General features: G+C 38.0%; 13 protein-coding genes across 13 annotated transcripts; 7 read left to right on the top strand and 6 right to left on the bottom strand.

Moving 5' to 3' along the window:
• Positions 1–532: 532 nt before the first annotated feature.
• On the top strand, positions 533–2,371 carry KLLA0_D17314g (uncharacterized protein; the record flags this gene model as incomplete). The annotated part of the gene is made up of 1 exon (XM_453826.1): positions 533–2,371. The coding sequence occupies one exon, from the start codon at positions 533–535 to the stop codon at positions 2,369–2,371; it is 1,839 nt and encodes a 612-aa protein (XP_453826.1).
• A 1,089-nt stretch (positions 2,372–3,460) lies between these two features.
• Positions 3,461–4,450, top strand: PCD1 (8-oxo-dGTP diphosphatase; the record flags this gene model as incomplete). The annotated part of the gene is made up of 1 exon (XM_453825.1): positions 3,461–4,450. One exon carries the CDS (start codon positions 3,461–3,463, stop codon positions 4,448–4,450), a length of 990 nt encoding a protein of 329 aa, XP_453825.1.
• A 2,881-nt stretch (positions 4,451–7,331) lies between these two features.
• On the top strand, positions 7,332–8,861 carry STB3 (Stb3p; the record flags this gene model as incomplete). The annotated part of the gene is made up of 1 exon (XM_453824.1): positions 7,332–8,861. One exon carries the CDS (start codon positions 7,332–7,334, stop codon positions 8,859–8,861), a length of 1,530 nt encoding a protein of 509 aa, XP_453824.1.
• A 579-nt stretch (positions 8,862–9,440) lies between these two features.
• On the top strand, positions 9,441–11,480 carry GID11 (Gid11p; the record flags this gene model as incomplete). The annotated part of the gene is made up of 1 exon (XM_453823.1): positions 9,441–11,480. The coding sequence occupies one exon, from the start codon at positions 9,441–9,443 to the stop codon at positions 11,478–11,480; it is 2,040 nt and encodes a 679-aa protein (XP_453823.1).
• A 174-nt stretch (positions 11,481–11,654) lies between these two features.
• Positions 11,655–13,142, bottom strand: CDC37 (Hsp90 co-chaperone CDC37; the record flags this gene model as incomplete). Its single annotated transcript, XM_453822.1, has 1 exon — positions 11,655–13,142. The coding sequence occupies one exon, from the start codon at positions 13,140–13,142 to the stop codon at positions 11,655–11,657; it is 1,488 nt and encodes a 495-aa protein (XP_453822.1).
• Positions 13,143–13,440: 298 nt separating this feature from the next.
• Positions 13,441–14,019, bottom strand: TAF10 (Taf10p; the record flags this gene model as incomplete). Its single annotated transcript, XM_453821.1, has 1 exon — positions 13,441–14,019. The coding sequence occupies one exon, from the start codon at positions 14,017–14,019 to the stop codon at positions 13,441–13,443; it is 579 nt and encodes a 192-aa protein (XP_453821.1).
• Positions 14,020–14,320: 301 nt separating this feature from the next.
• Positions 14,321–17,095, bottom strand: PEP3 (tethering complex subunit PEP3; the record flags this gene model as incomplete). The annotated part of the gene is made up of 1 exon (XM_453820.1): positions 14,321–17,095. One exon carries the CDS (start codon positions 17,093–17,095, stop codon positions 14,321–14,323), a length of 2,775 nt encoding a protein of 924 aa, XP_453820.1.
• A 250-nt stretch (positions 17,096–17,345) lies between these two features.
• On the top strand, positions 17,346–17,648 carry SMD3 (mRNA splicing protein SMD3; the record flags this gene model as incomplete). Its single annotated transcript, XM_453819.1, has 1 exon — positions 17,346–17,648. The coding sequence occupies one exon, from the start codon at positions 17,346–17,348 to the stop codon at positions 17,646–17,648; it is 303 nt and encodes a 100-aa protein (XP_453819.1).
• Positions 17,649–17,983: 335 nt separating this feature from the next.
• On the top strand, positions 17,984–20,743 carry SEC5 (exocyst subunit SEC5; the record flags this gene model as incomplete). Its single annotated transcript, XM_453818.1, has 1 exon — positions 17,984–20,743. One exon carries the CDS (start codon positions 17,984–17,986, stop codon positions 20,741–20,743), a length of 2,760 nt encoding a protein of 919 aa, XP_453818.1.
• Positions 20,744–20,833: 90 nt separating this feature from the next.
• KLLA0_D17127g (uncharacterized protein) lies at positions 20,834–21,064 on the bottom strand (the record flags this gene model as incomplete). Its single annotated transcript, XM_002999330.1, has 1 exon — positions 20,834–21,064. One exon carries the CDS (start codon positions 21,062–21,064, stop codon positions 20,834–20,836), a length of 231 nt encoding a protein of 76 aa, XP_002999376.1.
• A 255-nt stretch (positions 21,065–21,319) lies between these two features.
• On the bottom strand, positions 21,320–22,651 carry TRM82 (Trm82p; the record flags this gene model as incomplete). Its single annotated transcript, XM_453817.1, has 1 exon — positions 21,320–22,651. One exon carries the CDS (start codon positions 22,649–22,651, stop codon positions 21,320–21,322), a length of 1,332 nt encoding a protein of 443 aa, XP_453817.1.
• A 631-nt stretch (positions 22,652–23,282) lies between these two features.
• On the top strand, positions 23,283–24,173 carry SPE4 (spermine synthase; the record flags this gene model as incomplete). Its single annotated transcript, XM_453816.1, has 1 exon — positions 23,283–24,173. One exon carries the CDS (start codon positions 23,283–23,285, stop codon positions 24,171–24,173), a length of 891 nt encoding a protein of 296 aa, XP_453816.1.
• Positions 24,174–24,241: 68 nt separating this feature from the next.
• On the bottom strand, positions 24,242–24,892 carry RMP1 (Rmp1p; the record flags this gene model as incomplete). The annotated part of the gene is made up of 1 exon (XM_453815.1): positions 24,242–24,892. The coding sequence occupies one exon, from the start codon at positions 24,890–24,892 to the stop codon at positions 24,242–24,244; it is 651 nt and encodes a 216-aa protein (XP_453815.1).
• Positions 24,893–25,399: the final 507 nt, after the last annotated feature.

Below are 25,399 nucleotides of genomic sequence, written 5' to 3'. Positions count from 1 at the left end.
ATTGCAAATAATCAAATAAGCACGGCCCGCTCACACTATTATATATTTATATATATTACATGTATGATATTCACTACATCATCCTCCTTTAAGAGTAATTATTCAACGACGTGTTTTCTCTTTGGGCATAAACAGGAGCAAATATCTACCACTTTAGGAAGAGAAGCGCCAGAAATCTGACGGAAATTACTTGCTTTGCGTAAGATTATTCTCTGTTTACTGTGTGATTACTCACCAAACATAATGTCCTTATGCTTCTTTACTTTTTTACCAATAATCATTCGGCAAAAGTGATGATCCATTCAAAGAATGTTTGCAGCAAAAGCAGTGAAAAGATAAAAGAATACACATATATATATAACAAGGCCGCAAACAGTGTCCGATATTTATTGACAGAAGACACATTTGGGTGTATTTATTTTGAACCATAATCGATTGTAATGAATGAATTTGCGCTTTTATAGGGGAGAAAAAGACTATTACAGCCTTTCTCATATAAGGACATGCCTACGAAGGAATCTGTTAAGAGAAAATGTCAATTAGCCTTGGGGCAGTAATATACGTGGCATTGAAGCCTGTTTTCAAGATATACCTAATCCTAGGGGTTGGGTTCTTGCTTGCGAAGTACCAGATTGTTGGTGTAGAAGCTGCTAGATCCGTTTCAAACATGGTTGTGAACGCAATTTTGCCATGTTTAGTGTTTAACAAAATCGTTGGAAATATTCAAGCACGGGATATAAAAGAAATTGGAACCATTGTACTCTCTGCTGTAATATTGTTCGCCTTAGGTGGAGTCTTCGCCTTAATGATTAAATTCATACTTCCTGTCCCTAAGAAGTGGGTATGGGGAGTAATATTCGCTGGGTTATTCCCCAATATATCTGATCTTCCTATTGCGTACGTTCAAAGTATGGGGACTGGGATAATATTTAGTGCAGATAATGTAGACAAAGGTGTCGCATACTGCTGTATCTTCTTAACTGCCCAAAGTTTCATGATGATGAACTTTGGCATGTTCAGGTTGGTAGGGTTAGATTTCAGAGAATCACCCACTGACATCGAGAATTCTACGTCATTCTCTGATGAAAGACAGCATGATGATCAGCAGTCCACGAAGGATAGCGACGATTCGAAATCTATTAAAACTGATAAAGGAAAGCAAAACGAGAACGATTCTGCACTCGATCCGAGATATTTCAATGTGACAAGTATGGGTCGAAGTTCGAGTCTCAGTGATAATCCAATAGAAATGTCAGATTTACATAGTTTATCAGAGTCAGATTTGGCGTCGGAGGACCAATTAGATAATGATAGACCTCAACTGTTTAGGAAAAACACATCAAGTATTGCTGAGCAAGGAACATCTGATGGATCAACCGGAGCGAAGAAAACTTATTCAAACATGTCTCATAATACAGGCAGCGCTCTGTATAGAACTGCGTCACTAACACGAGATGCTTCAAACGCAAACTCACTGGCATCTCACTCCATGCAGGCGAATGGAGTCCGCAGCAGAAGAAGATCACAGACGATAAACGATGTCATTAGCGAGTACAGTGTTGCAGACAGGGTACGTACAGGGGAATTGGACCTAAGACGGCCCTTGACATTAACTGCAGACATTGGAGAAGAAAACACTGCGTTGGCAAACGATGAGCTAGAGTCACATACTAGTGCTTCAGATGACGAAACTTTCGCAGTTCCTGAAAGTGATACGAACTCGATGCACTTAGTGAAGACCGCTACGAATAAGTCATTACGGAAGATGGATACATGGTTCCAAAGACACAGCTTGGGACAACTTGAATACGTGCTAATAAATTTTTTCAGACCAGCTTCCCTCGGTGCATTATTGGGGATAATATGCTCGATGATTCCCTGGGTCCAGGCACTATTTGTTAACACATACGTCCATGTTCATAATGCTCCAGATGGCCTTCCGGTGTTGAATTTCATCATGGATGCTACCGAGTACATAGGAAATGCCTGTGTTCCATTAGGGTTACTACTATTAGGAGGCACAATTGCCAGATTGGAAGTCAAATCAATCCCTCAAGGGTTCATATTTGTTGCTATAGCCATGGCAACAGTAAGATTAGCTGTGATCCCAATTATTGGTGTGCTATGGACAAACAAGATATTTAACATGAACTGGATAGAGTCAGATATAGCAAAACTAGTGATAATTCTAACTTTTGCTATGCCATCAGCCACTGCTCAAATCTATTTCACAGCGTTCTTCACTCCAATGGAAGGTCCACATCTACAAATGGACTGTCTTTCCGTACTATTCGTGGTACAATACATTTTCCTCTTCATCACTCTACCGTTTGTGGTATCGTACACTTTGAAAGTGGACCTCAAATACTAATGATTATATACATATATATATAGAAATATAATTCGTGAATCTTCTATATTTAGTGTGTCACAAAGATGAACAAACCAAAAAAAAACGAACAAACCTAAAAAAACACGTCAAACGAAATAGCCGCCGATCTCCATCGTAAACACAAATCACCTCGTTTAAGAAACATAGGAAGATAAGCAACATTCTCGTGAGATATTTTGTGTAGAATATACTAATATACTGGGGTGGTGCGGCTGCTGCTTAAATACGATAAACGACGGATGTTGGGGCGACGCAGTGGAGCAAAGATCTCCACCTTTCTTGATTTGTAGCACAACAAAGGTCAAAAAACTTGAGATACCACTATCGGATCGCATTTCAATTGGCTAGTGCTAGCAGCAGAATTTTATTTCTTTGTACGCTGGCAATAACTAAAGAAAAACAATAGTGGAAGCTGTAGCTTCTCCAACTTAATTCACACGGATTTCATTTTTGTTTCTCAAACGTTTCTTAGTATTCCAACGGAAACAGCGGGGAAACTCCAACAAAGAAATTCGGGAGAAAAAAAGCACAGAAACAGGAAAACAAGGAAAGGGAAGGAAACGAAGAAGGTTATGGTTATAGTATATGCCAGTGTACAAAAAAAGGATTTCAGTGTGGCGGGTTATCGCCGTTTATAGTGAAATCGTTTCATTCTCTATACTGGGTTTCAGTGCTGGCTCTTTTCTTGCTCTTATAAAGCCATCATCAGAAAATTTCCCATTTTAACTTGACTTTGGCCTCTTCCCAATCACTTTTTTCATTTTTTCGGTTGCTTTTTTTGTTTCTGTTTAATTTTGATATTGCACTTTCAAAATTAAATTATTTTTCCCTGTTTTTACCTTTTTTCTTGAATTTTTAATTTTCTTTTATTCTATTCTAGTTTCGTTACTGACATCATCAACCACAGATTTCCTTCGAAGTGAAAAATTAAGGTACAGCTGCATTCCGGTATTGATAAAGTGTGTTACCGAAAGACAATTACTTGACCTTATTATTATTATTATTATTGTCATTCGAGAGTCTAAGAATCGTATCACGTCAATATAAAACGCTTTGATTTGAATAGTAATGATTGTTCAAGTGAGTAGAATGATTGGCAACTTGTCTAAATTCAGCAGGCTGAATTTGTCTCTTCCGACTCCATGTACTTGGCCTGCCAGTAGAAGATCCGCTGTACTGGTTCTGCTATTTGTCGGTACTAGGGGTGAACTTAGAGTATTATTGACTAAACGATCTAGGAAATTGAGATCCTTTGCTGGTCAAGTGTCTTTGCCTGGCGGGAAGGCTGATAATGGCTTCGAATCATTTCAAGAAGTTGCATTACGGGAAACGGAAGAGGAAATCGGTTTACCCAGGGACCCCGTTGTATTACGTGATGAATACGGTTTACAGATCGATCCAGTATGTGAAACGCTACCGCATTATCTTTCCAAGACATTCCTTAGTGTCAAGCCCTTGGTATGTTTCATGTATAACAGTAAATTTGCTTCTGAAAACGGCAGACGTTTTGAAGAACCGTTAAACATATCCAAAATCTTTGCCAAATTGAACGCTGGTGAAACTTCCTCGTTATTTTCTATCCCATTAAGTGATCTGATATGCCATGAGCATAAGGAATGGAAGGGTTATAAACCTGAGTATATTGCTCGCGAGCAGCACATTTATAAATGGGGTGGTTTGAAATGGCCACTTCGGTACTATTACTATCCAATGGAAAATATTGGAGAATCACAATGGGTGAAAGATGTTATAGATGAAAGTTCTGGGGATGAACAGTTCAACAGTATTCTCTGTAAAAATGTTTGGGGATTAACTGCAAAGATTCTTTACGATGTTGCTAGGATTGCTCATGGCATTGTCACTGGGGAAAATAGCGACAGTCAAATTGGGCATGAGGAGTTGATCTATGGACTACATGAATTTGGATCACAAATGAGAGATAGAAGTAGAAGTGATTGGGAAATTGGAATGATCGAAAACTCAAGACACTTCAAATATGCAGACGTAATTCCAAGTTTTTACCTAGATCATGTAAAGAAAAGTACAGCCAACTATTGAGCACAGAAAAAAAAAAAAAAGAACCTCGAACTGCTGACTTTACACTCATCGTAAAGTCAGGTAAAAATTTCCTAACGGGCAGCTTTTCTATTTATATTTGTATTTAAATAATATTTGTTTCTTAATTACCGGATCTTGCACACCATCTGCGTACGATATATGCAGCCTTTAAAATTTATCAAATTTACGCGGACTGTGGACTAAATTGTGGATAAGGACTTTAGATAGACAAAAAGACGATAAACGTATATTATAGATAATGTGTGGTAATGTTTATGTAGTTTTGCGGTACTTTGCAGGGACAGTTAAAGGACGCACCTTTCAATCTTTATATATTTGTTTTTTTGAATATAACCGAAAGAATGCAATCAATACTGTAAGATATAGAAGAGTGCTCAAAAAAGAGATCGAAGCCTGACTGATAGACGCATAAAAAACATTCTGTTTGGTAACACTAACGGTACGAATGCTTTCCAGAATAAATTTGTGCACTTTGTATTCCAGGATTTAATCAACTTGTGCAGAGTTCAACAAACGACTTTAAGCCAAAGATGGGAAGTGGGTGACAGCAGGAGCCTTTGATTCTTGTTGCTTTGGGTTTGGCTTTCTAGAGTCTCTCTTACCTCTGGTGTTTCTGTCAGCTCTTGGCTTTGGCAAAGAGTCAGAGAAAGTGACATCGAAGTCCAAAAATTGCTTAGTCTTCAATTGCTTAGACTTGACCTTCTTGACCTTGGTAGCTGGAGCGAAGACATCAGCTTCCTTAGCTTCCAATTGAGTACCATCGAATTCGACTTCCTTCTTGGCAGCTGGAGCGTCCAAGGAGCTGTTAGCCTTTAGTTCTTCCAAGTATTCCTTCAAGGACTTCTTGTTGTCAGCTGGTTGTTCTTCAGCATCTTCAGCCAATTCAGCGTTAGCATCAGCGATGGCAGCTTGTTCTTGGTCCAATTCCTTTTCATCATCACCCCAGCCTTGCTTGACCTTCTTGGAGGTGTCGGTCTTACCGGTTCTGTTTTGACGGTCAGTGGATCTTCTGTTTTCTCTCTTTGGCTTGGTAGTAGCTGGAGCATCCTTGTTTCTGTTTTGAGGTCTACCAGCAGCCTTGTCTCTGATAGCAGCTTCGTTACCAGTTGGCTTTGGTCTGTTGTTTCTGGCCTTAGATGGGTCAGCAGATGGTGGAGGAACGTCAGACTTCTTGGAAGAAGTGTTCTTCTTGACGATTTCCTTTGGAGGAGAAACAACAACAGTTGTATCTTCAACGTCGTTACCTAATAAATCAAATGGGTTCTGTTTAAATCATAAAAAAATGAATCGCTTATCGTATTCAATCCAAATTGTACTTTCTTTCACACTTTACTTTTGCACCATTGAAGATGAAATCGAAAAGTGGATAATTCAGTAAGCAGATTTGGATTTGTTAAGAGATTTTATTTCAGTTAGTAAGGAAAGACAAAACCAAAAAAATAAAGGATGAAAAAAAAAACAATATTTTGGACCGCAAAAGCCCAAGCCTTTCTCCCAGAGGTAATTGATTAATATCTTAGACCCCTAGTGATCCAAAGAACACTGAATATGCACCTAAAGGTTCACCGCTTGCACTAAAAACAACTCGCAGTGAGAAAAAAAAAGCTTGGTCCTATATTGAAAAAAAATTGCAATCCACATTACAACCTGAACATACGGACATGGTAATTGATTGATTTCGCTTGGTGTGAATGCTAAAACAATTATACAATCAGAACAAACAAAAGAAAACCTTTATAAAACAATTAAGCTATGAAAACGAATTATATTGTATCAAGACTGAGTATTCCATGTTCAACACAGCGAATGTCTCTTTGGAAAGAACGATGAAATATTTTTTTTTATTTTATTTTTCACTTCATCGATGAAAAATAAAATCGAAAAATCTGATGCCCTGCAAATAACCTGAACTATTTCCACTGAAAGTGACAGTTAGAACTATTGAGCGGTGAAAAATACACACAAAAACCAAAACAGTACGACAGCTTGAGAGAAAATTTTTTTGCTAGGGTGAAGTGGGGGTAAGTCTGCCTATCGTACGTAGTGATGATGATTTCGATATTGCATCCCAAGTTCGAAGCTTGAAAGAGACATATTTCCAGAAATTGCCCGATGCACGTGACTATATTCTCCTTTTTTTTTGTTCACCTTCCCACTTCTCTTTCCTTTGAGGTCCGGTAATGGGAATTCTTCCGAGGCATTGTCATGGTTATGCATTTCGATGATTCATTAGAGTATACATATGAGCAAACGAGGTATAACATTAAGCGTGTGGTCGTAATCAAGAAGAATTTTTTAAAGGGTACTTTTTTTTTTTCCCACTTTTTTGAAAGCCATTCTATTTTCGAACAACGGCAACTTTATCAGCTCATACATGTATTTTTAGATGCTTCTCTAAGCTAGCTCAGAGTGTAGTCATCTCAGAGTTTAGTGATTGGTAAAGTAATTTGTCTCATCAGGCTGGAGAGTTACCTGAAGCTTACTCGAACCTTACATAAACCGTTCGAATTTTTGTGGTTTTTTCAATTTTTTGTCAAATTCTGTCTATTTTTCATTATTTAAAAGAGACGCGTTATTAATATAACACACATACGGTGTTGAAAAATCTTGGATAACAAAATATAGCAAGTTGCTCCTGTATCCTGATAGAAGTTTATTCACACTAGGTGTGTGAAATTGTACAATTCATAAGGCGAGACTAGAGGTTCCTCAAATTAGTAGGTGTAAAGCATTGGTTTCATTGCTGGTGGTATTCTCCTTTTCTTTTCTGTTCAGGCTTTGAATTTTAGGGCCTCGTGGTGCTGCGAAGTTTCACGGCAATATAACTTGAAAGAATACCATAGATTTTGTCTACAAAACCATGACAGAGCCTCAGGAACTCAAACATACTGCTAATAGTGAGTATGGTACCGGAATACCTGTTGTTGCCGAGCAAAAGGATGCTCAAACCGTTTCAAAGCATATTGGTAAAGTTAGCTCACCTGTGATGAAAAATGAAGGTTCTACCATGGGTCAACGTCAAATATCCAAATCTGATGTTGATCAATCCATTAGTCGTGTAGTAAGTCCCACCAGTGGAGTATCACCTACAAGACAAGTTCCGACGGACTATCAATCGAACGCTAAAAAGATGACGTTCGCTCACAAACCAATTAGTACTACCTCCCCTGAAGCTCAACAAGCAGCCCAGCAGGTAACACCCGAAAAGCTTTCACAATTACTTTTGGAGAAAGGTCCCTTGGCAATTAGGTTCATTACTAAGGCATTATCCAAAGAAATTCCGAAATTTGCTGACCTTTCCGCTTCTAAACAGAGACGTTTAATTACTAGTGCGTTGGAAACTGGTGATGAGATTAATAGCGTAGTTTTTGCCAAAATCGGTTGGGGTCAATGGTCAGCAGCAAAAGTAGAAGATCCAGCAGACTTCGTCAAGCAACGTGAATTGACGAACATTGCAAACTCAAAGATAAAGGACCAGATGGCATCAGAAAGAAGGAGGAGCAGTGGTGCAGGGGTTATGGCACCAACGGCAATGTCTCCAGTATATGGAAAATATCTTGTAGATACAGGTAACAGCAGAAGTGCGAGTAAAAATACCATTGGTAATGCTGACTCTACAGCAGGTGCAGTTGGCACGGCGGCAACAGCTCAATTACCCCTAAAAGTTGCGAAAGCCGGTTCGGCTGCTACATCCACTTTCCTCGATGAAAACGTAATAGTTTCCGATGACGATGAAGAAGATGATAACAGATACTACGATGATGATGATGATGATGAGTTTAACTCCTATAGACTAAATCAAGATGGATTTAGACGACGCCAGTCAAGCGTAATAAGCGATAACAATTCCCCTCCAAACGAATTGGAAATGGCAGTTAGAACAAAATTAAAGAACGGATCCAGAAGTGGTTCAAGAAGTATTCAACGTCAACGACACTCTCAAACTTCCTCCAATAAGAAAAGGTCTTCGTCTGTGACAAAGCCGTATAGATCTTCTTTCGCGTCTCTAACGCATTCTAACGGTAGCGAAACCCTTTTATCTGATCCTTCACTTAGACGGATCTCAACCCATTCTGATCACCGTAACAAGAGCATGGTACACTTGAGTGGCTCTGAAACTGAAAACGAATTCATCAGTCACATTACTTCTTCCAGAAGAGAGTCTCGTCTCTCATTTACAAACGAATCATCGATTAGATCTACCTTGGCGTCTCATCTCCACAAGCAAAACCACTCACAAGAACAAGAAAACGATATACATTCTGATACAGACGAAGAAGATTGGCAAGCAATTGGAGCGGAAACTCTCCGTGAACACGGTTCTTCTCCAACGTCTGCTAGTCCTCGTGATCAAGATGCTGCCATCGCACTAATGTCCTTAAAATCGTAACAATACTAAAATCTAAAAACAACGAATAACATCGCCTACGCTCTCCTAACGAACCTGTTTAAAACTCAAAAATCTAATATCTGGTATATATCTATTACCATTTTGTGTAATAACTTAACTTAAATCTCAGTATGCATTTTACGCTGCATACATAAGCCGTCAACGCTGCACTAGTCTTCTGAAAAGCATTTCGATCACGTGACCTTTCTAGGGGTTTTTTTGTTTTGTTTTTGAATTTGCATTTCACAGAGTCATCCAGTCATAATAGTCAACTGAGCTGATGATAATTTGAAATCCCCTTATATAAGATATATAAACTTAGTAAAAGGAAAATGTCAAAAGAGTAAGAGGACTCAACTAGAAGTACATATTCGGTGTTATATTACCTGGCTACTAGAGCGCTTCTTTCACAACTGATTTTCAACTGTACATTCAATTTGCTATTTGCCAACCAAAATTAAGGGTGTTTTTATTAGTTTTGTGTTTATTATAAAGACAATCGGAAGAACGAAACGAAAGCATATTTTATCCGAATTGGATAAAAACAAGCGATAGTGCTGCTTGAATGCCATTACAAGAATGACTATAGATCAACGATATAACTTGAATGTGCCTTCTGACGGACCCAGGGTCCATCAACATTATATGATGAATTCTTTGAAGCTATTTGATGCTAAAGTGTCAATAAATCATTGGCAACTACGAAATTGCATAACTGCTGATACTTTGAACCCTGGATCGGTGTACTACATATTTGATCATTCAATAAGGTCTTTAGATACCAGAACTCTCTCAGGAGATGCAGGAGTAAGGAAAAGGCGGTATTCTACGTCAGTAGGTCGAGTACCGTATACCAATGATTTTCATGCGGCAACCAATAGAGTAGCAGAATTTCCCTTTAAGCCAAGGTCCTTCAATGAGAAAAATGGATTGATAGTTTGTGGTGGACATATTGGGAATGATGACAACGGGTACATTCCTTCCCGGCCTATGGGTAATTATGAACAAGGGTTCATATCCCCGGAAGAAAGATCAATGGATGTAAACTGTGTGAAAATAGCAACCTCTAATATTCTTTCGGATCACACTGCTTACAGCAACACCAGACAATGGAAAGGGATAATTTCCCTCTATAACAAAAAGACAAATATTTCGATGACCAGCAAGTTGGGTCAGTACATTAATAATTGCGTGGAATTATATGAATCTTCCAATAACCAATTTGATCTTTACACTTGCAATAATGACGGGCATTTATATCAATGTGAAATTAATAATAGTGATTTTGTCTTGAAACGGAGATTTGCTGATCTTAAATTTGCATTGAATAACACGGCTATATCACATGATGGTAAAACTATGTGCGTGACAGGAGACTCTAATAAAATAGCCTTGTACAAAAAGAACGAATTGACTGATGTTTTCAGTCTAAGCTATGATACATTATCAGGTGGGGCGACTGATGGGAGCGGCTCAAGTACAACTTATACTCATAAAAGGATACCAAGGTATGCATTACCGGATAACTCATCCTACGTTGACCATATATATGAGCTTCCTGGCGCGGATAACGGGTTTTTCACTAGCTTTGGAGAAAATGATATGATGATGGCCACAGTTTTTCAGAACGGGAATTGTTACGTATACGATGTCAGAAACATGGAAAATCCTCTAACAGAGATTCATACAACCAGGTCACAGGGCTCAGTTCCTCAAAGTGGTGCTTTCAGAATTTGCAAATTCAGTGAGGGAATGGAAGATCTACTCTTCATCTCAGAGCACCAACAAAGGGTTCATGTGATTGATACTAGAAACTTCATGAACCGGCAAGTGATAATGGTACCCTACAAGTATACAGATTCTGAATTTGCAGGGGATGATTCCGATTCTTCGCTGAATTACGAAAATAGGAATTGGCACGAGCCTACTATGAGCGCTGATAGAAGAAGAAATTCAGAACCATTTTCTGACAATCCATACATAACCATGGCTACGAAAATCCCAATTCAACATTTACAACCTACAATCTTACCATACTCCAGTGTTTCTGATTCAGCACTGACTTCGGAAGAAGAAAGCAATGACCAAGGGTATCCCGACGATGATGAATTTGATAATGACACAGAAACATATCCATCGAGAGATACAGTCAGTCAAGAAGGTGGTCAAGTTAGACGCAGAAACTCAAACTTCACCGTCAGAAGATATTCCACTTCAAGTAGGGTTCTAACTGAAGTAAATGAGGAACCAGTTGTGAACATAGACCCGACGATTATGGGTGCAGAAGCTCCACACTACGAGGATACAACATTTGCAACGTTTCCACCAACTTTACAAACGCTAAGGCAAACTTACAGTGAAAACGTAGACGCAAGCATACCAGTAATGAGACCATTCCAAATGCCATCACGTCTGTTGAGAAGAAGACCGAGAAATTACACTCCAGGGAGGAATCCACGAGATTTAATGACTGAGCGCGAAGAATGCAATATCTCAGGGATAGAGTGGTTACGCGACCGAGAAGGTAGCTCACTTGTCATAGGAACAGATTATGGAATCATTAAGTGGAATATCAACTACTGGGCCAGAAGAAGTTTTCCCAGTTATGATTTTTGTTGAGGAAAAATACAACAAAGCAATGACTCCGAAAGTCACGTCTATGAAAGTTCCTGAATAAATCTTGTTCCGCGAGAACTAGCGTTTTGGCGTACTATGAAACTGTAACAATCTTCAAATAACGTTAATATTGATATTTTTTGATGCTAATTGAATACGTAACCTTGACATAATTAGTTAATCGACTATATCCGCGCTACTTATAGGGACGGCATCGTCTGCTTCTTTATGTTCATCGGTATCTTCTACCTCCTGAATAGTAAGATTCTCAATACCTTGATCATTTTGATAATGCTCCTGAAGTTCTTTGAATTCATTCTCATCTTCTAGCACAGCATTGATTCCGATGATACCACCTTCGTGAAAGATATCCAAGATCTGTTCGGCTTTATCCATTGGTAGCTCAGCAAACACGGCATTTATGGCATCAAGGTTTTGGGACTTAACAGCTTCCTGCATTTTTGGGGGTAGCTTATTAAAAGCTTGGACTTTTGCAACTTCACCTGGTTCAGAAGAAGAGAAATCAGGCAAATTCACTTGTAGTTCTGCTGAATTATCCAAAGATTTCAATTGGATAGTCTCAACACCTTCTCCCTCACCATCTGACTCCTCCTGCATTGCTTTACTACGGGTTTTAACATGTTCGTACTTTGTTTGAACAGATTCCAAAAAGGATTTCTTGGCCATAGGGTTAGAACGTGGTGAAAAGAGCCTTTCGAAAAACATTTCAATTACCTCTTTCATCTGAGATACATTGAAGTCTGGCAGTTTTTTCATGGCATAGATTTCAAGCAAGTAGCTTAATAGTTCAGATTGGTGAATAACTTGATATGCACGTTGTGTGTTTCCAGACATTTCATGTTCAAAGGCACTCATCATGAGGGCGTCCTTCTGCTGCTCCGAAAGTATTTGAGGATGCTCCAACAAAAATTTCTCAGCTTCAGCGTAATTACCAGGCTGGATAGAACCAAACTTTTCCGTTTCCGGCGCAATCTTTAGAATGTCATCTTTGTAATCAATTGGCTGGATCTTTGGTTTAGGTAATGCTACTTGATTTGTACTTGCATCTTTAAGATAATCTGGAACTGGAGCATCCTCTTTTGCTGCATTGATAAAACCTTTGTCAAATCCTGTGTGTACATCCTCGGATGAGATGTGCATAGACTTTTCAATGTATAGCTGCTTCAATTTTTCTTCAGCCTCTTTGCTAACGGCGGCAATCTTGGCTCTATGTTTCATAAGCTCTTCTCTAATCACGGCGCCATCCTTGGGGTCTTTGTTATCATTTTTCGCATTGCGTTCCAATTGTTCAAACAAGTCCAAAACCATTTCATTGTATGGAGGAAGATCTGGATCCACATTTTCCCCGCTACCTTTCTCGGTTTTATCGAAGTTTTCATTCAAAAACTTAGAGACACTGTCTTTAGAGATAAGATCATCATCCTTTAACTGGATCATTAATTTATCAACTCTTTTGTTCAAATGGTTATACATTTCTAGTTGAAATTCTAAGTTAGCAATATCTGACTTTCTCTTCTCACGCTCTTGGTGGATACTTTGTTGCTTCCACTTAATGAAGGAACGTTTGTCCACGTTTGGATGAACCTCAATATCGGAATCATCACTGATTTCAATCTTATCCCATTTCGAATAGTCAATTGCCATTGTTGTTAAAGCTTAGTTCAGAATGTAAAGAAAAAATGTTTGCTGTTTTGTATAAATCAGTACTGGTTGTTGTAATGATAGTCAATAATGGGAACCCTAACCCAAAGTCATATCTATTTTAATTATTCGGATACTTTTGAGGTTCTTCCGTTTTATACAATTGCAAAGCTTCCTTAATTTCTTCTCATCGAAGTTTTCTAGAAAAAAAGTGCTGAACTAGTGTCATGTGACCTGAAATCCTAACAATCAAGTTTGCAAAGAGCGAAAACTTATAATAATACTACATATATACTCACGTTCAGCGATAGAAATCAGGTCTACTGATATTCAAACCGTATTCCGCTACAGCACTACTTAAGTCATTAACAGTAAGAACCACTTTATTGGCGTTTGTCTTTTCATTTTGCTGCTGTTGTTGCTGCGTCAATTGCTGTCCGATCAATAGTTGTCTAGCCCTTGCCTGTCCGTTATTCGAGTTATGTACTGTAATTGCTGATCTTATTCTGGAATATTCATATGCATCAGCTGCAATATCGCTTACGAATTTCTGTGTAGCAAGAGCTAGTAGTCTTTTCACTTTTACATCTGAACAGTCAAATCCATTCTTGGTCATGTAATAGTCTATCACCGCATCAGGAATGATAGGCGGGTTGTCTTCCATAAGATCTAGAATTTCTTGAAGTGTCTTGTCTTTACGTGTAAATTCAGGAAGTTCAAATAACCTGTTACTTCCATCCTCTATCTTAGTCTTGCCTTCTTCACCTTCTTGCTCAGCTCTTGCAAATAATGCTTCGTTGTCTACTGGAGCTTCTTCATTGTCATCAAATTCATTCATTTCATCGTCAACGTCGATATCTTCAAAAGGTTTATCACTCATCTTGAAATTGCTGTAGTTTGATCAGTTGCTTGTCGGTACAAGGCCATGAATTTGTTTTTAACGGTTGACTCTATATTTCCATATGCCATATTACTACGAATTGAAGTTCGCTTCTGACATTCTGTTTGTTTGATAATAAACAAGTTAGAAAAATAATATGTAATGTAAGGATGTGTCTATTATAGACAACATGTAAAGCATTGAGTGAAGACAAAATGGAGAACAAGTTCTGCCACCGGAAGCTCAGTAGACGCTAGCTGTTGCAGTTATCTATATAATTTATACATTTCGGTTATATTGCTTATATTTTCCACTTCAAAGCGGTGTTGGGATCAACTTCCCATGGTTCATCTATACTGTTGATAGAGATTTCGCTACAAAGGGGGCATTGTGCGGACAACAGTTCCTCCAACTCTTCTGATTTTACAGAGTTCCTATCGCGGAGAAGCTTCTTTTGCATGTTTTGAATCTTCGCCTTTAATGCATATTGATTTGAAGCCATAATAATCTTAATAATACAATCGGTGTTGATTGAATGTCCACAGGGATACACGAAAAACTTTCTAGTCTGCAAGGGTTGAGAGCAATACGAACACGATGCGCCCGGTTTCAGCTTTTCATACCGATTTCTAAATAATATGATATCATTTTTAATCTCACTTTTAATCTTAAGAGAATCGCGAATTTCTTGGGAAAGTTTAGTGATTTGCATACTGTGCTTTTCAAGACTTCTGACAAGTTCTTCCTTCAACTTAGCAATGGTTACAAACTCATCAAATAGTGGTAGCAAGTCTTTCACTGACAAAACACCCTCTGATTCTTGAATAAGAAGAGTTAGTGTATTCTTGATATCCCGATCTTGTTTGATCATGGCAGCAGCAATGTCCAACCACAATGTTTTCTTAATATCAGGGTCTTCAACTGTGGTAGCTACCTTCTTAGCTTCTTGTAGTCGTCCATGTTTCAATGCCAAGCTAACTGCCTCTTCGTAAAGAGATATCTCAGAATATATGCAGATAGAAACCCCATATCTCTCGTACCTTAAACTCAATCTAAGAATGAAGTCCGTATCAAAATGACCTTTGCTATGCTTAGTGAGGAACTGAATGACTTCCTGGTCTTTGTCCGTCGTTTTATCCACAATCATCATGTAAAGATAAGTGTTATGTATAATTGGAACAGTGTTATTTTGGTCACGTATGCACCATTTCAAGTAATTAACACCATGATTCTGGACATTGGAATGAATGCCTTCTGCTCTCTTCTTCTTTTGATAGTTGGTAAAATATGATAAGATAGACGGTATTAATGGCACAGGGTCTAAAGAAGTAATTTGCATCCATGTATTTATCGTGGCATCAGGTGAGCTGATCAATAAAATATTCGAGTATTTGTAAATTAAATCAGGTTCTTGAAGAGACGACAGCAATTTTAACGATTCATACCAATTTTCCAATTTAATCCAGTAAGAAAGAACGTACTCATAATCTTCCGCCAACGTTGCGAAATATAGCAGTTCTTTTTTCCGGTTTTGTCTTGAAATTATTTGATATATAGTTTCTTTGTCCATTTTATTGAAATTTTGCGTTACGAATGATTCAAATTTTTTAACAATATCCGTCTTCTGACTGGCCAGTTTCTCATCAGAGGCATCACGGTTTATCTTTTCGTCGATATCGTTCAATTGGTTCATATAGTTCTGAATAATCCATGAGGTGAGAATCACCTGTTTTACTTGATAATCGTCATTAGTACTGCTTAAGTAATTCCGTAATAGCAATTGCAATGAAGCTATTTGAGATGAATCTTTCATAAATTTCAAGGCAATTGGCCCACAGTTGTTGAGCATCTTAGTTTTGCTGTATTGTTCTGCTGCTTCTTCCCACATTTGCTTTTCGTAGTAATAATCACCATAAAAACTATGAACATAGTCCTTTTGGACGGAAGATAGTCCATCGAGAGCGAGTGCTTCCTCAAAACGATGAGTATCACATAGAAGCTTCCAAACTGACCTATCTTCACCACTCATGACAATTTCGTAAACATTCGAAGCCGAATGGCACCATGTCGTGGGTGGGACTTGGCTATAGTCTATGCACAATGAATGTAGTTTTTCAATGTCGTTTGAATTGAAGATTGATTCTTGAAACACTATCTTCATGGTCAATTGATTGACTACTATGATTTCAGAACCTCTAAGTAATACCAAATGATATTTTGTTAATCTTACGTCTTTCACTCTGTGTGTCGAAGCCGGAAGCTCGATGTACAATAATACCCTAGCATTTGCCAAGACTTTTTCGTCGTTCAAGTCCCCCACTACAATACCGGATTGTGTGACCCATGCAAATTTACTGCCCATGAAAGTAAACCTGGAACCAAACTCTTTATCGGTCTGCTGATATTGCTCCGTGGCAGTAGGTTTAGTAGATGAAAACACTTCAATAGGCCCCAGTTTCTGAGAAATAGAAGAATCCCAATACATGATCTGAGATCCTATTATCAGTAGTGCACCCAGCGACTTATTGAACATTATTCCGTCTATACTCTCTGTAGCTGAAAAGATTCTGGTGACTTGTGCATCGTCGTTGCTGTTTTTCACACATGGTCCCAAATAAATATGATACGCCTTACCTTCTTTCGTACCAACCAAAAGGGTGGATTCATCAAAACTCCAGTCAACTGTTCGTATATCACAACTCTTTTTGTTGAGTCTCTTTAGAGTCGTCAGCTTCGAATTTTTTCCTCCATCAACAATACGTTTGACGTGGCCCAGAAAGTATTTAGCAAAGTTGGTCTTAAAGAGTATGAGACTGGCTTGAGGATTGACCCATATGCATAGTAACTTTTCTTGACTATTGGCAAGCATCGGAAGTATAAAGGAATGCACCGTCGCTGGGTCGTTAAGGTTTATTATAAAGATGTGACCCGTCTTCAATGCAATGAACATAGTGTTTGATACCACCTGCAAACAACATAGGTTCTGATGCACTTCTTGAATAAACTTGAGAGAAACATGTTCCACTTGGCAGGATATTTCGTCCTTAGAATAGCTTTTCATATCCATAATGCTCATTATCAGTCCGAAGTTTCAGGACCCCTCAAATCGATAATTGAGCGCTCTACGCTGACGATGTGCTGTTCTTGTTCCTATGTGTATGTAAGATGAACCTTTATTTTTGTTAACAATTCACTTTTCAACACTAATTATAAATCTTTGAATATACAAAATCTGTTTTAATATAGTTTAAGTAAAGAAGACTTGCAATAAATTAAAATATGTATGACCAGGGTACTATTGCCAGCATACCAAACGTACTTTGATAATGTCAGCTATTCCCATTAAACTTCTTAATGAGAGTCAAGGCCATGAGATAACGTTAGAACTAAATAATGGTGACATGTATCGAGGAAAGTTGGTAGAAAACGAAGATAACATGAACTGTCAGCTAAGAGATGTCATTTTCACCCAGGCTAATGGCAAAATGACAAGGATGGACGACGTGTTCATTAGAGGATCGAATATAAAGCTTGTTGTTGTGCCTGACATGCTAAAGCACGCCCCATTATTTAAGAAGACTGCCGTATCGAAACCTCCTCCACCAATTCGTGGCCCAAAAAGGAGATAGGAATACTCACTTCAAGTTAATTAAACCTCCAGCATTCCACAACTATTTCTATATATAGTGTAACATTAAATAAACATTATTCACGTTAAAAAGCATTACAACTACGTATTTACCTCTTTGTTCCCTCAGGTTTTTTCCAACTTTCATTGTCCATGATTCTTAGTTTTGTTATTTTTATGGATGACAAGTTGCAAATATATTAAACCATTCTACTTCAAACAACGAAGAGCACAGGGACGAATTGAATCCAGGGGTGAGCAGAAACACCTCTTACGCAATTGTACAGCGTGACACATTTAGCAGCCGGTACCTAAGACTTCCAAAAAATAGTCAAAATGAATGGATCATTTGACGTTTCGGAAGATCAGTTGCTTCAGTTTTACCACTTAAATTCGTTGAATCCTTCCACTTCATGGAAGGACGATTCGACTTTGATTTACCAATTGGAAGATGGTCAATGGGAGCAAGACAATTTGGAAACATCATATGCTGTGTTGAATGATCTTTTACAGCAAGAACACGAATTCAATAGGAAAAAAGGTTCTGGTGCCAATTCCGAAAGGGAAGATGTTGAAGATCCGCTAAACCCATCTACTCCAGCGATGGAGCTTTTACGAAGAGTTTCTAATGATCCTTCCTCGAACAATAGCCATGAGTATTTAATTAGCAGCAAGAGTTTCAAACCTAAACTCTATTTGAAAAAGGTACACCCGCAAGATACTTTTGAGCAATTAACAAAGTCTTTAGATGTGCTTGACAAATCATTACAGGAGCAGTCGTATGAGCTCAAGCAGTTAGTTCAGACCAATTTTGCCAAATACGTTAGATCAAAATCTAATTTAGATCACATTTACAAGAGGTTTGATACCTTAATGAATAGTGCTGATGCAGAGACCTATGATGAGGACGAGCTTTCCGTACAAAGATTAAATGAGAACTTGAATGAGACTATGAAGCAAACTTCGTTGAAATTGCAACCTTTATTAAGCAACAATGACAAGTTACAAAAATTCCAATGGGCAATACAATTTGTAAATGAAAACAGATACTTTTTTGATTTACCTAGACTTCTCAAGAATCTCCTCTTGAACAAAGATTATACGAACTTAATGTTTGAATATGAAAAAGCTCAAACAGCCTATAAAAGTTTATCTGCTAGAAACACTGAAGATTTACACATTAATAATGATAACTCAGTCATTGAAAAAATTTGGAATGAGGTAGAATTAATAATGGATAGATATAGAAAATACAGTTGGGCAAAATTATTGATGCCACCCGCAATTGGTTCAAGCGATTCTCAAGAAGTCTTTTTGCCATTACTTTCGAAACTTATAGATCTTAAAGTGACAGAAAACCCGATAATCATGTGGATTGATACAAGAATGAACAATTTCCAAGACCAACTCAAGAGGACGTCTTCACAAATGATAGAAAATATCACTCATTCAACAGAAACCTTACTTGAAAATAGCTCTGGAAATGATCTAGATCTTCATTTCTACCTCTCAATGAACATTTATTCTGATGATGCAACTGTAAAAAATGATGCAGAACTTGCATCAACACCACATCACGCACTAATGGTTCAAAGAGGGTTAACAGACGTACCGGCTGTTGTGGAGACATGGTTATTGACTTTGAAGTTTATGAATGGATTGAATAATATTTCAACTTCTTTCGTGGAATTCTGGGAACACGTCGAAAGATTTTTGGATAATACCTATCAAACAATGCTATTGAATGAACGTAAACAAAAGAAAATTATCGAATCCAACGATGAATTATCAGCAGATGATGGCGCAATGTTACGTTTCTCCGAAGAAGAAGCACAAATAGTGAAAAGACAAGGTTCTTCTTTCATTAATGCTATCTCCAAAGTTTTGCTCAACTTCTTCCGTTCAACTCAGGAAAATATCGGAATCGAAAATGTACCATTGAGTAAGGACTCGGGAACACCATTGTCATATGGATTTATTCCTCTAAGATCCAATTGTTTGAGTTGTTTGAGATATTTACCAAAAATTGCAGATCCGATCTTCAGGTTCACGACAGAATTGGCCCAACTTGCCATTGATACCGAATCTATCGAAACATTAAGGAAATTGGACGCATTTATTATCGACCGTTGCGTGTCTGCTATTTCATCAACGAGGTTGAGAGATTTATCACTTATGTATGTGTTGGAAGATTGGGAAGTTTATGACTCTTATGATGACGACCGTTATAGTATCACTCAATTCCCCGAAATTGCCAGATCTCTTCAAGAGTACAGCATTCAAACCCTTCATGAAATTTTATTCTTTTACGAAAAGTTACCTGTGATTAAGGGAATATCCATAATAGGCTATCCGTCAAAGCAATTATTGACTAGCATTGAGATACAGCAGGTAGTTTCTATGGAATCCGTATTGGAGTCCGTGTTAAAAAATGCTACTAAAGACAAAGATAATCCAAGAAACTCTCATACTGTGCTTACTTTGAATAACTTGAAGCACATTAAGTCACAGACTTTCCCTAAAGTTTTGAATCACTTTGATGAGGCTTTTGAAATGAGTTTATCGTCTAAAAACTTGGAACTATACAACCTTTTGGCCAAGATGGAGTCCTCAATTTTCGGCAACTACTTATCAGATTTGAAGTTTTCATTAAGAGACAAACTTGAAGATAAATTCCACGATATAAACTGGTCTGCGTACACTTCAAATTCTTTCAGAGTCAGCGATTATATCATTGAAACATTAATGGTACTAATCAGCACACATAGTGAATGCTTCAGAATCGGACCACAGTTAATAGAAAGAATTCTAAAGGAGACTCAGGTCTTTATGGCAAAATACTTGTTTGAAGCCTTTAAGCCATATATTGGAAATATATCATCCGACGGTCTTCTGCAGGTAACAGTAGACCTATGTTTCTTCGAGAAAGTCTTGAAGGGATTATTGGTTGAAGATACAAGGACAATTATCATGGCATGTCTTCAAAACTGTTTCCAAAACGACGTTCCACGGATGCAAAGAATAATTAAAGAAACAGAACCCATAGTTAATTCCAATTTGGATAGAACCAAAATTCAATTTGCCTCATTGAAGTAGCTCTTACCTATGGATTTTCTACCTGGCCCTTATTTTTTTGCACTTAATATAACATCTCATATATCTTGAATACGCGTATATTAAGTAAGATCAACTCATGGTTATGTTACCCAACGAAGTTTCATAAATTTCACAAAAGTCATCTACATCTAACCTGATATCCTTATTGTTTGATTCGTATTCGTTAAATAGCTGCTCGATTTCATTCTGTAAGCTTAATGATTGTTGAACCAACCGAGATATAGTCTGTGCAGTAACCGTTTCAGATCCCGAATCAATAGTGCTAGATAGGCTTGGGATAGGCTTGGAAGTATTATCCATAGTGATGATATTGCGCAGTAGTAACCCAATATTGTACCATAGGAAGTAATTTCGTTGTGCCAATCTTTCAGTGGTTCAAGTGTTTGTTCTGAATATCTTTTGTAACTATTTACATATCCAATCTTTGTTATTGTTACCCGCAACACGTCGGGTGTACAACTCTTAACGTATTCTGAAGTATAATATGTTCTACATTATATTATATAAAACAATGTTCTATATGTGGCAGCATGCCGATACTTGCCAATAGTACGATCATGAGAAATGCTCGCCATGCTTTCTCAAAGATGCATTATGATACAATGGGTACACATCACCAGCTTCGACATTCGCGATTAAGTCTGATTTCAATGTTGATCTTATCGTATTCATCAATTGAGAGTTAGTATCTTTCTGTTCAATGAACACATCACCCTCGAGTAAGAGTAGTTTCACTAAATCACAATCTTGGTTGTCTCTGTTGTCTAACGAAATGCATAATGTATTGACATCCAAAGCACTGGTCAAAGATACAATTTTTTCATCGAATTCTAAAGTTTGATGCAAAGATAAAGCACCAGATTTTTCATCCACTTTCAGCACAAACAGTACCTTGGTAGCTTCCACGAAAAATGCAATATATGGGACATCTTTTAATGTGACTATTTTAGCAACACTGTATTCAATCACATCGCCTTTCTCATTTTGGAATCTTTCTGGTGCCAAATGGTCACTAGTTAAGTATTTTTGAATCAAATCTGTATAGTCAAACTTGAATAGCAAAGCACCAGTTTTCCAGTTCCAGGAGAAGACAAATTTGTCACCACCAGCACTGAAAAGTAGTTTATCACTCCACTCAGGGATGCATATAGTAGAAACGAATTCTTCATGGCCGAACAACCATTTGTCCACAATAAAACTTTGAGGATAGTGTGAGATTCTGATGTGTTCATCCCTGTCTGCTGTAACTATATATTGTTTCCCCTCAGAGTCAGTCAACATGTTAACATCTGTGAGCATGGATACGTGCCCTAGGATTGGTGCCTTTTCGGCGTTGATTGAAGTAATTACGTCATTTTGGATGGGCATAGAATAAACGTCTCCAAATTTATCAGCAAGAATTAGATCCTTATCGTCAACAGATGTAGTTATAGCATTTGGCCTCTTAGGGTAAGGCTGACGTTTAATTAGTTTAAAAATGTTGTCTTTATCGTCCAAATCGATATTGAAAATGACAGCTGCCTTGTCAGAATCGGTGCAAGCAAGTAATAATTTCCCATCTCTTGACAACGCAAGGTTTCTAATATATTGATACACTGGAGGAGCTCCTGGGCCAGGTTTTGGAACTTTTGCCTGCTTCTTGGGTTGTGCAACTGGCTCGCCGTCATTTGTCTTCAATTTTTTAGAAGCATTCTCAATTAACTGTCTGGCTTGCTCTTTTAAAACCTTCTCTTTAATCAGAGGTGTATTATCCAGATCATCAACCCACTCCCCACGTAGTACGTATCCGTTCCCTTCAACTTTAAATGCCTTTATCTCGTTCTTCACAACACAGAATAGTAAAGAACCATCCCGGTTCAAAAGAACTGATTGAAATGGATGAAGCATTGGAGGAAAGACGCTAGTAGAGTCGAATCCCTAAGTTGTAGCAAAGTTATGTTACTCACTGTAGAACACCTGAGGCCCAATCCAACTATGAACTGCAGTACTTGTCCCTCGTCAACCTCTTAGTCTTTCGTACATATTTTCACATCTTGAAGCTTGATTGAAAATCCGATGCGATGAGCTTCGAAAAATTTTAATAAACTCGTAAGGACTCAAGACTAGTCTTGATTTAAAAGCATAATTATAATCATCATAGGGCTCACTAATGGATCTGAATTTTTCTGAGCATGTATACAATTACCTATAAATCACTTGAATCGGGTTTATAATCCTTTATGGTGCGTGAATGAATGCGGTTTTGTACATATCGTAGCTTTGAATTATATGTTGAACTAAAATTCGGAATTCTTCTGCAGTATTGTCTGCTGAAAAATTCGTTAAAAAGAGAGAAACTGATATCTCTGCACTAAAGGCCTTCGACCTTGATCCACCGATTGAGATATAAATCTACAGGATCTTTCCAGGTTGAAGCTTGGTGACAAAATTGAGTTCAAGTGTGCAGCACCGATTCATTTTGTCTGAGTGCACCGCATTGCGTTAATCGAAGGATTTTCAGTGAAATACAGTAGCTGCAATGTCATCTAAACATCCTTGCATCAAAGATGGGTGGTTTAATGAAGTTAGTGATAAGAGTTTCCCAGGTCAAGCATTCTCATTGAAGGTCAACAAGATCCTATTTCACGAGAAGACGCAATTTCAGGATATACTGATATTTGAATCGTCAAATTATGGTAATGTCTTAGTGTTGGATGGTATCATTCAGGTAAGTGAGAAAGATGAATTTGCGTACCAAGAACTGATCTCTCACGTTCCACTGTATTCACACGAGAACCCAAAGAAAATTCTAGTTATAGGAGGTGGAGATGGTGGGGTTTTGAGAGAAGTGGTGAAACATTCTTGTGTAGAGGAAGCTACACTGGTTGAAATTGATGCTAAAGTCATAGAGTTATCAAAGAAGTACTTGCCAAACATGGCGTGCTCTTTCAAGCATCCCAAGGTAAATGTGAAGCTGTGCGATGGGTTCCAATTCTTACGAGATGTCGCAGAATCGGGTACAAAGTACGACGTAATAATTACTGATTCGTCTGATCCGGAAGGGCCTGCAGAAGCATTTTTCCAGAAGGAATACTTTGAGCTGTTGTACAAAGCGTTGACTGAAAATGGTGTTGTTATTGCACAGGCTTCTGAAAATGTCTGGCTGAATTTAGAATATTTGAAGACGCTTCTGAATACGTCTCGTTCAGTTTTTCCAGTAGCTGAGTATTGTTACACTATGCTACCCACTTATACCTCCGGTCAATTAGGGTTGATCGCATGCTGTAAGAATCCAAACACAAATCTCATTGACCCCTGTCGTGCTCCAACTGAGGATGAGCAATCTCAGATGAGATATTATAATAACAAGATGCATTCCGCTGCTTTTGTCTTACCTACATGGGCTAGAAAGGTACTAAATCCATTGTGAAATTCTGTAAACTGAACACTAGAAAAATATACATTATGTAAATATTCGAATACTCGAAGGAACTACAATCAACCGAATAGATCATCAATAGCTGACTTCTTCTTCTTTTGCTTTTTCTTTTTACCGTATTTATTGTCCTTTTTCCCGCTGGCAGCTAGCACTTTTGAGTTGTCATCTGTACTTTTAAAAATCGCCATTGTTTCCAGATCTTCGCCAATTTCTTCCCCTATCTCTTCGTCAGCTATAGATTCCAAAGCTTCCCGTACCTCGTTGTCGGACATCCCAGGGTTGACAGAACTGGTATTGTTCTTTATGCATCCAATCCTACGGAAATCTTCTTCCAACGTATCATAAATGTGCATGTATACCGTATAAATACGTGCCAAATTTCCTATCAGTACTACTCCCAACGTCACAAACTGTCCCAAAGATATTACACCATTGAAATCATAGTACATCTTCTTTATCTGTAACTTCAAAATCGAATACAACAACGAATGAAGCTTCAATAACTGTTTATCATGGCAAACGCCTCGAAAAACCAAGCCTTCAATTATACGTACAGCCTGTGCCACGTTCCTTTTCAAAATATTTAGCTGTTTCCACCATACAGTCGCCCCGTGCTGGTTCTTATTCCTATGATATATGAGGTATACTATTCTTAATTCTTGGCGAAGCTGCACCACTAGTTTCTTATTTATTTCAGAAATACCACCCATGATATTGAGTAATTTATCGTCAATACTCTAACAAACCAGCATTTCGTACAAAAATGAGAGCCAGGACACGCATCTCTGTTTCATCTGTGCTTCACTTCTACCTCATCTCATCTCATGTTCTTAATACACCGATTCGTTTTTTTTTCAAGATCATCATCATCTTTCGAACAAATGTTCCAAGAAAAAGCCTACAATTGCATCCTGCACCGCCCTTTATTGAAAAGAAACCAATAATCATTGCACGCGAGATGACCTGTCACTCCGTAAACGGTTAATTGGATAATTTGAACTCTGTTAAATTGATTGATTATTGTGTCACTTGAATCACTGGAAAGCAAAAAAGCCTGAGTTTTTCCATTGATATTTGTGTCAGGAACGTCGAGCCTCGAGTCGTGCATTGAGTATAAATTAGAGTAAATTTATGCTCGAATGAACCCAATTGAAACAAGAGAACTTAATAGTTTACATCCTGTTCATTGCAAGAGCGGTTTTTGATGGTTTATCCAA

This window comes from Kluyveromyces lactis (assembly GCF_000002515.2).
Source record: "Kluyveromyces lactis strain NRRL Y-1140 chromosome D complete sequence".
In the NCBI taxonomy this organism is placed as follows: Eukaryota; Fungi; Ascomycota; class Saccharomycetes; order Saccharomycetales; family Saccharomycetaceae; genus Kluyveromyces; species Kluyveromyces lactis.
Note: the sequence above shows the minus strand (reverse complement) of the source record. Positions and strands in the feature narration are given on the sequence as shown.